This window comes from Condylura cristata, unplaced genomic scaffold, assembly GCF_000260355.1.
Source record: "Condylura cristata isolate star-nosed mole 26May11 unplaced genomic scaffold, ConCri1.0 scaffold00017, whole genome shotgun sequence".
NCBI classification, from domain to species: Eukaryota; Metazoa; Chordata; class Mammalia; order Eulipotyphla; family Talpidae; genus Condylura; species Condylura cristata.
In genome coordinates this window covers 32,917,414-32,927,767 of record NW_004567118.1, presented here as the reverse complement: position 1 = coordinate 32,927,767, position 10,354 = coordinate 32,917,414, and the positions used below count along the sequence as shown (strand labels likewise).

The 10,354-nt window shown below is 40.0% G+C and overlaps 1 protein-coding gene across 1 annotated transcript in view; it reads right to left on the bottom strand.

Annotated features, from left to right (window-relative positions):
• Positions 1 to 6,112, bottom strand: part of METTL16 (methyltransferase like 16) — a 60,726-nt gene extending 54,614 nt beyond the window's left edge. Inside the window, exons 1-2 of the mRNA XM_004684782.2 lie at positions 5,998 to 6,112; positions 2,218 to 2,345 (exon numbers count right to left, since the gene is read on the bottom strand). Coding sequence (XP_004684839.1) covers positions 2,218 to 2,345 — 128 coding nt within the window. The 5' untranslated portion in view covers positions 5,998 to 6,112. The remainder of the gene's footprint in view (positions 1 to 2,217; positions 2,346 to 5,997) is intronic.
• Between the last annotated feature and the right edge of the window lie 4,242 nt (positions 6,113 to 10,354).

The following is a 10,354-nucleotide window of genomic DNA, read 5'->3' as shown; positions in this document are numbered from 1 at the left end:
GAAGTACACTGCTGAGGGGAGCAGCGGGCAGGTCAGGAGAGGTCTGCCACGCCATGTGGTCACCTCTGGGGCAGGCGGGAATCGAACTCATGCGGAAGCAGCCTTAGATTCTCAGTGCTGTGCCTTAACCCGCTGCGCCACCAGGGAGGGCCAAGTCAATAACCCTTTTAAAGGTGAATTTCTAAATAAAAGGTAAAAGTTTTGAACCCAATCACTCAAGAAAAAGGACATATATGAACTATTTCTATTTGTCTTTGAAGCATTTTACAGACCCTTTGAAAGCTCCCAAATTCTTTGTTTTCCCTTTACTTTGGTTACTTGTTTAGAAATATAAGGGAAGATGTTGTCAAATTATGTCACACGTTTTTAAATATATCTATTTTTCAAAATGCTAAGTTTTAATTCTATTATTCCCGCCCCCCATCCTTTACCTGTAATTTTATATCAGGTATCCCACTTGTAAATAGCATATAGCTAAATTTTACAAAGAAATTATTTTTATGCATTCAACAAACATTTACTGGATTTCTTTACTTTTAATCAATTCATATATATTGTAATACCAACTTGTTCAGCTGAGTTTTTTTTTTTTACATTTTAAAAGGACAGGATTATTAAGAAAAGAAAAAGAGAAGTATCTGTATAGTCACAGGCAGGTAGAACTTTTGCTGCTGCTTTGCAAAGGGAAAAAATCTGTGAAAAGAAACACCTGTACCGTCACTGACAGAACCGTGATGTTTTTCTAAATATGTCTTATACCATCTTAAAAATCCTGATTCTTCAAAGGAAAAATACCAGATGGCTTCACTCATAGCAGGAGTATAAAGGACCAGGGGAGAAAATAATAGTAATAATGAACAAATATATACCAGAGACATTTTACAGAAATGGAATGGGGAATGGGGTCAAAAATGGTGGGGGGAGGGAACTGCACTGGACTATGGTGATGGCACATGGGTGATCTGGTGACAGGAAGCCCATGGGGATTACAACTGATATGGAAAAAGGCACAAAATGATGTAAAAATAAAACTATTATTAAAAAAAAATCCTGATTCTTCAATGTCTGAGCAATCAAGTTCTTCCTAATTTGCATGCTATGAAAGGCTCTTTGTGACGTGTTCTTTATTCTCCTTCCAGTCGCATTTTCTGTTATTCCCCAAAGTGCTACAGCCTCAGCCCTACCTACAATGCAGTTCTCCATACTTACTATGCCTTTCACAAAATTCTGTTTACACTTGGAATGATTTCCATTTTCTATCCAGCCTTCAGTATTCTGATCAAAGACTCAGAGTCTTCATTAACATCACCCCCACATCACCATTTTTTCCCTTTCCAGACTTCCATTTTCAGTTGTCTATAAAGTACCCTACATGAATATCCTATAACCACTTCAGATTCACTGTCCCAAACTGAAAATATCATCTCTCCACAAACTATTTCACTTGTTCCTTACTTCAGTAAACAGCAACACTCTTACCTAAATTGAGTCCCTGGCTCACACTTCTTAATTTCCACCATGTCTTCCTAATTTTTTCTTAATGAAAAATATAAAGGAATAAGAGGTGCTTGTACCTGACTTCTCCCCATGCCACCAAATTTTAGGTGCTGACCAGAGGCACAGGGGTGAAATAATTCACCAGAGACATAGTAGAGAATAGAAAAGGTGGCTTTATTGAAATACACTGGCAAGAGAAGCAGTAGGCCAAACTGAAGAGGTCTGCTGCACATCCTCCTGTTAATCCTATTCAAGAATTTCTCACACATTCACCCAGATCTCTATCCTCCCTGTGCGATCTACCCAGTTACATCACTAATATGTCTAATGTAGATTTTTTAAAGACATTTCTTTATGCATGTAAGAATTGGGGTCTAGGCCAGAGGGTAGGGGTCGAGGGATGTCAGGGGAGAGTATTCACCAAAAACAGAATGGGCAACAGAACAGGCAGATCTACTGAAAAGGGACACAGCCAGCAAGACAGTAGAGATCTGCTGCACCATATGGGGCAGCTCCCTAGCCAGGGAACGAACTCAGGCCTTAGCAGTGAAAGCACTGAGACTTAGCTGCTATGGCACCAGGGAAGCCATGTCATGAGAAGTTTAAAGGAATATCTAGGATTAGTGTTCAGGTCTACAATCAAGTCCAGTATTTTCCCCACTTTCCCATGTCCATTAAGATTATACTAGGATAATATGGTATTGAGAATTCTTCACCTACCTCACTCTTCCATTCAGATTTAACTGAACATGCTGCTTAAAATCTGGGTATTTGGATGCCAGATATGCAAAGTCAGGAGGTTTGTCCTTGTATCTATTTCTTGCATGCATTGATTTACTCAGAGCCATCTTTAAAAAGAAAAAAAGGGAGAAAATCAGGATAGTAAATTTAAAAATAACAAATGGGGAAAAGTTGGGATTGCTAACCAAGTTACAACCAATATATCTTTGCCAATCAAATGAGAATACTGTATTTAAAATGTACACAATAAGATTATGAAAGGTGATGAACATCATTAGTCATTGGAGAATTGCAAATCAAAACCACAATAAGATATCACTTATTATTACAAAGTTATTGCTATCATTAAATATTTTTTTTACATCTTTTTTACATCTTTTTTACATTCATTAAATATTTTTTAAAGCACAAGTGTTGGCAAGATTATGGGACACTATGGTCCCATGCTGCAGGTGGGACTAAAAACTGGTACAGCTGCAATGGAAAACTGTCAGTTCTTTAAAAAGTTAAACATTAGAATTACCATATGATCCAGTAAATCCACTCCAAAATATATACCCAAATGAACTGAAAGCAGGAATACAAACAGATACTTGTACACCAACATTCAACAGTAGCATTATTTACTCTAGCTAAAAGGTGGATAAGACCCAGATTATCCATAAACATATGAATAAACAAACATATGAATATGGCATATACATAAAACATTATTCAGTCGTAAAAATGAAAATCTGACACATGCTACAATATAGGTAAACCTTAAAAACATATAAAGGAAATAAGTCACACACAAAAGGACAAATACTATATTATTCTACTCGTATGAGGTACCAAGAGACAAATTGAAAGGACAGAGTAGATTTAGAAGCAAGCAGGGTTTGCTTAAGAGCAAGTGCTTTGTTTAGGATGATAGTAGGTGTTTGAAAACAAATATAATTGCTTTCTCTTGCAGATTACAAAGTAATCTGATGGGTTAGTAAATCTCTAAATAGTTGATAATTTAAAACTATTTTAGTATTCATATTTGGAGTGTGGGTACCTTTTACTCTCTCCTTTTTTAAAATTCTTCATTTTTCACTTCTTAAAAAGAAGCATTCATCTAAATACTATTAAGATAGAAACCTAGCAATCAGCCAATAGTTCTTTTTCACATATCCTAATAAATCACTATTCATGAGATTTACCAGTAAACAGCACTCAATTTCATCTATTTTTAAATATTATTTCCACCAATACCAGCCCAGTACAAGATACAAGAGCCTCCTAATTGGTCATGTGAAGACTCTTTAGGATTAGCCTTAGCACTTCCACCACAGTCCTTTGTGCTTTTTCCCATCCTCCCCTCACCTCTCCCTCTCCTCCCTCTGGATGCCTCAGAGGGAGGTCACCTTTCAAGGATTTACACCCATTTTCAAAAAAAGAATTGTCTTCACACCAGATCAGGCTCAAAAATGCTTCATACGCAATATGTGAACATCTCATACACATGTACAAAATTAAACCATTTCTATCTATCCTATTCATCCAAGCTGATCCTATTCTAATCTTCCCTGTTTTGCTGAATAACATTTCTCTGTTGCACAAGCCAAAAATCTTCAGCACTTTCCCCACACCCCATTTTAAACACACTGTGTGCTCCATATTCTTTATATCTTTATTATTTCTTGATCCCTGTCCATTTTTCACCCTTTATAACACCCATGTCTATAGCCAAAATCATTACCTCTTTCTTGGATTATTCCAATAACCTGTATCACCTCTCTATAACCACTCTAGCCCCTGCAATCCACTTTTTACTTGACAAGTCCAGTTCCAACATACATCGGAACAGTCCTTAACCCCTTCAGTGGCTTCCTAAAGTCCAAAATCATTAACAAAGAACACAAAATGTAGGCCTTACCCATCCCTCCAATCTCATTTGTTGCCACTTGCCCAACCATCTGCTTTTTCTTAGTCTTCTTACCCTTCTTATCATACCTTCATGTCATGAAGGCTCACTAGTCCTTCAAATCACACTCTGATCATAATTTTCTCAAGTAGGCTTTTTCAGACACCACATACTCAATCAGATGCTGACTCTATATGCTTTCCAAGCACTCTGTCATTTCCTTCAGCATTCTTTTTTGGTTACACCTTTATTTTCCTCTCCCTCTTCCTCTCTCTCTTACACACACCCCTGTGACTGCAATCATGTCCATCTAACTCTCAACTGTACATCCCAAGCATACACTAAATACTTGTTGAGTGAATTAAACAATTCAGAATTGGAAAGAATTAAGTCACTTGGAAGTTTCTCAGTACACCAAATTACCACTTTAGTGACACAGATTACCACAGAAACTATTATACAAATTTAATTTACTGACATTAACATACCCTTTACAGACTATCAGAAAAGAGGGGAACATAAAACTAGGACAATATCCAGTCCCCCGCCCCCCAAAATGGAAAGAAAATACTTTCTTTTGTAATTCCAGCAAGCAACAAAAAAACTCCAAAAGTAATTTCAAGAGACTGACAATGATGGCTCTGCAAAACTAAGTTTCTAAAGACTACATAGCATACATCAACATTCACACATGACATTCTGAACATATATGAAACAAGTTAAATACAGATATGGCAAACTCTATTCATTTCATAATTACCAAACCTTTCTGCTAAGAACAGATGCAGAATGAATAAAACCAATTTTGCTAACCAAGCTCCTAATACAGGAAACCGGATCTTAGTTAATTATCTTAACTGTGATCTCCCCACTTCTCTTTAACCTAATCTACTTTTCCTGGCTCATTGTGCTCTAACTACACTGGCCTCCCTATTATTCCTCTATCAAGTTTGACCACTCCTAATTTAGGGCTTTGTATTTGCTGTTTGGTCTGCTCTTCCCCTAGAAATACACACATAACAAGGTACCTTCACCTGGTTCAGATCTTTGATCAAATGTCACCTTTTTATTGATGGCTTTCCTGAGTACCTCCATTTAAATGTACAGTGAATGAATACCATTAAATCTGTCCTGCCAGCTAAGTGTCACAAAGGAAACATTGTCTATCTTGTTCACTTGGCATGCCAACACCTAAAACAGGGCAAAGAGTAAGCATTCAACAAGTATTTGTTTGAAAGCACGATGGTACTCTTCACGCACCGACTTAAGACTATAACAAAAAAAAAAAAGACTCAGATTTAGGATTGGAGTGTCTTTCCAGATTACCCAAATCAGTCCAGAAAGTTAAAGCGGTAGATCCTAGAAGCTAACGGTTCGAATTTCTTTGATCTTTCCCATCTACATGATTCTGTTTCTTTGGTTTCTATGGAGCCTTAACGAAGCTCTTCAATCACTATTTATCTTAACACAAAATAAGTCTCAATCTCGCTTTCAAAACTTTGAATTCTTTCTGCACAGACCCCATCCACATCAAGTCCAATTTCCATTTCCCCTCTCTCCTCGCCTTCTCTCATAAATCCAACTTCTTTCTCAAGTCCCGCCACTACCAGTTCTCCATCGCTCATCCTCAACTCAGCTAAGTTTTCCCGTTTATCTTTCTCTCTCCCTTCCCAGCCCCAGCTCCCTTCCCTTTTTACCCAGTTCCCTTTTCCCCTCCCTCACTCACCCACACACTAGCGCGCGCTTGGTCTCGCTCCCTTGATCTTTCACGGGCCCAGCACTTCGTGGCCCCAGGACAAGAGAATGAGGATACTGAATGATATATACATGAAGAGAACGCGCAACCGTGTGAGATACTAGTAACTCACCTCTTAAGTCAAAATCCCTACCAGTCTGTCTGAAATCTCTACCCACACCGGCTTAAGCCACGCGCAGGGTGAAGCTCCCAGAAACGCATATGTTACGCTCGCACAGCGCCACCATCTTGGACGGACATTCGGTCTCATGATTGGACGAGTCACTCTCGCGTGATCTGTGGCAGATTCGGAAGGCAGAAGAAAATATCGCGAGAATTGGGGTTTGCGGCTCCAGCTTGCTGACGCCGGCGGGTGTGGTAGCGAGCGCTTGAGGGTCCTTCTTTAGAATCAGCTAAGCAATTGAATACTCCTTATTAAACGTAGCGTTTGTGTTTATGTAACTTTCTGGGCTCTGCCCGAGATTACTAATCATACTTGGGAGATTATGAGGAGGGTGGGAACAAGGGGGACTTTTGGATTGATGGTGGACAGTTAGCGTTTATTGTGCAAAAGGTCTCTTCCTGAGATGTCTCACTTAATCATCACAGATATACCTGGGCGTTGAGAAAGAGCAATCTCATTTACAAAGGAAGAACTGGGATCAGAAATGTGAAGTCGTTTGTTTAAAGTCTTAAGGTTCCGTTAACATCAAGTCATGTTCCTCTCCTGCCTGTTGAGCTGGAAGCTCTATAGATATATTTCATTTCTTTTCAGCTCGGTTATATTAATTTTTACCTTCTAATAGGTCGGGCAAGCACTAGTTTCTTCATTTTACAATTAGGGCAAGAAGTTAAATAACTTTCAAAAGGCATACAACTCATAAAAAAAGGGAGTTAAATTATTATTTTTTTTTTTTAAGATTTATTTAAGCATCCAGAACTGGGGTATAGGCCAGAGGTGCAGGGGCGAGAGAGGATTCGCCAGAGACAGAGTGGGGAGCAAAACTGGCAGACTAACAAAGTACACTGCTGAGGGGAGCAGCGAGCAGGTCAGAAGTGGTCTGCTGCGCCATGTGGGTCACCTCTGGCCAGGATCGAACTCACACTGAATGAAACACAGCTGCTCCTAGCTTGTAGTGCTTTACCTTAACCGGTTGCACCACCAGGGAAGGCCCTGAGTAGTATTTCATTGTGTATATATACCACATCTTCTTTACCCATTTTTATGTCGCTGGGCACTGAGGTTGTAAATAGTGCTGCAATGAACATAAGAGTGTAAATAGTCCTTCAATAGTCCTTTTAGTGCTTTTGCTTTCTTTGAATAGACGCCAAAGAGAAGAATTACTATATTACTATGCTATATCTATTTTTAATATTTTGAGGAAACTTAATAGTGTTTTCCATAGGTGGCCTCACCTATTCCTCAAACTCAAATCCATCTTTATCTTAATTAACTTGGAAGTAACGAAAGTCATATGCAACTGTAGGAAACTAGTCTCAAACATTATTTTTTAAAAGATTTATTTATTTATTTATTTTTACATACAGAACTGGGGTACAGGCCAGAAGTGCAGGGGTGATGAGAGGATTCACCAGAGACAGAGTGGGGAGCAGAACCGGCCAACTGATGAAGTACACTGCTGAGGGGAGCAGAGGGCAGGTCAGGAGAGGCCTGCCACTCCATGTGGGTCACCTCTGGGGAAGGTGGGGTTCACAGTCAGGCTAAAGTGGCTTTTGCTTCTTAGTGCTGTGATTTAACCTGCTATACCACCAGGGAGGGCCCAGATTATTCTTCTTAAGGTATTTCATAGCAAGATATTTCAGATACCTTTTAGAGAACAGTTTCTCAGCAACAACAGTGATTTTATTCTGGAAGTGTTCAATGTGAACAACATTCCTGAGATTTGCAGTTTTTCCATTGACTTTAACTTTCTGTAGTAGGAGCTGATTAAAATTTACAGATTCAGTATTAATAAAGGGGAAAAAATTTACAGAATCAAAAATTCCCATTTCTGCTAGATGAGTAAGAGCTGTATTAAACTTCCAGTGGCACTCTTAGGCTACTTGTTGTTCTGAGGCACAATGCTGAAGGCCTTCCAGGCAGTCAAAAAGTTGATCACAATTTTTAACCCATTGATTTGAACTGTATTCTTGGTAATAAATGTAGTTTCCACATATGCCTGGTTTTATCTCTCGATTTGTTTCATTGATCTCTCTGCCTATGTCTACACTATACACATTTGTTTCAATTGTATTTTTTCTTTCTTAAAAGATTTATTTATTTATGCATACAAGAGCTGGCATACAGGACAGAGGTATAGGAGCAGGAGGTGAAAGTATTCACCACAGACACAGTGGGGAGCAGAATAGGCAGATTGACTGAAATGCACTGCTGAGGGAGCAGCAGGTGAGACAGGAGAAGTCTGCTGTGCGATGTGCTTCTGATAGCTTCATAATGCTGCACTCTAATCCCTTGCACCACTAGGGAAGCCCAATTATTGTCTATTCTATTGCTGACTTTTCTTAACATGTTTCCAAGTGAACTGAGGAGCCATTTTGTGTTCCTACAAATTTCCTTTTGGGCTTTTTAAAATCATTATTGTATTAAATATATAGATCAATTCTGAGGGCATCAGCCTGTCTACAACATTGACTCTTCCATTTAAACTTAATAAATTTTTATCCTACCATATAGAACCATTCACAACAGAATTCCACTCTTATTTCCTCCATTGTTTACCCACCCTCTAACCAAACTCACTATTTCTTGGTCCCTGAACATATTCCTTGTTTTTTTCTGTCAGGGTCTTTTCTCAAGCTGGTCTCTACCAGAAAGGTCCTCCTCTTCTCCACACCATATTTTCTACAGACCCATAGCCTACATATCCTGTATGTCCCATCACAGATTGCCACTTCACTCATAACACTTCCTTGCTCCTCCATCCAGATGTGACTTTGTCCTCCTTTGAAACTTCATAGCACTTGGTTTGGCACTTTACTAAGGACTCACCCCAATTTGCCCTCTGTTATAGTTATTTGTGTACTGCTCTTTTCGATCTGCTATCAACAATGATTTTGCAGTAGAGCGACAGGTTTCAACTAGGAGTGCACAGCAGAATTCAGGGCAAGTTTTTTTTTTTTTTTTTTTAATTCATATGCTTTGATCCCATTCCAGGAAATTCTGACTCAGTAGGCCTGAGATGAAACTCTGACATCAGTAGTTTGCACTATAGTCTTATAGACTACAGGTATTCTGTGGATTTCTGGTTCAGACAGACTTCATTAACTCCTTAACATATACAGTTATTGTGCTGCCAAGTTTTGATTCCCTGAGTGCAAGGCCTGTGTTTCATTCATCATTGCTTTTTCCTCCCCAACATCATACATAGCCCAGTAAAGGTTTGGCAAGTATACCTGCAAGGATTCAAATGTGGACTATCATTAAATGGCAACTTCGCTCTCCCTTTCAGTAATCTTACCACCACACTGTGTGCTGTTGACTATAGTCACCAGCTCATGGCTTTCCCTTTGCAGTGGGCAAAGTGGTGGCACAAGAGGTTAACGCACAGCAATACTGAGCTAGCAGCTACTTCTGTGCAAGTTAGATCCCTGGCCTGAGTGCTGACCCACATGGCTCAGCAGACCTCTCCTGTCTCACCTCCTGCTCCCCTCAGCAGTGTATTTTAGTCAATCTGCTTGTTCTGCTCCTCACTCCATCTCTGGTGAATCCTCTCACCCCCACACCTCTGGCCTGTACCTCAGTTCTGTACGTATAAATGAACAAATCTTTAAAAAAAAAAAGAAAGAAAAGCAGGAGGAATGCTGCCAGGCTTGTGGACATCCATCCTACAGGCCTGTTTGCAGGTGTTTGAGGAAGTCTGTACCCAGAAAGCAGAGTTCTACACCAAGCTGCGTTCACTCCTCTGAACCTCAGTTTCCCCACTAGTAAAATGAGAATAACATGTGATTGTTACTGATTTTGTTCACCAATATATACATGTAAAGGATTATAGTAGCTGACTCCTGGCACTTCTGGGCCACGGTTCCCATCACAGCACACTCTACGTCTGCTTCTAGGTCCGCCCCCAAGAAAGCAATTCTTTTGCACAGTCATTCGGTACATATTCAACCAATATTCAACCACAGTGGTCTGCTGACCACGGGTTAGAGCTAGGGAGACGTTCAGACACTGGGGATACAGAAACGGAAGACCATCCTTAGAAAACCCAAACCTAGAGTCCGTGAGAGGGACACAATTTGGATCCTTTACTCAGTGTTTAAGATGAAGAAAATACAACCTCACAATCTGTGTAGAGGAGGAGATAAGTGAACAGCCCTGAACTGGAAGGGTCAGCGCTGAGCCAGAGCGTAGGAAAAGAGACTGCGCAGCCCCGGGAGGTTTCGTGGGGGCGGGCCCCATGGCGCCACCCAGGCAGATTTCGTGGCGGGTATGGCTCCCTCCAACTGCTATCGGAACCTCGGCTTCTGTC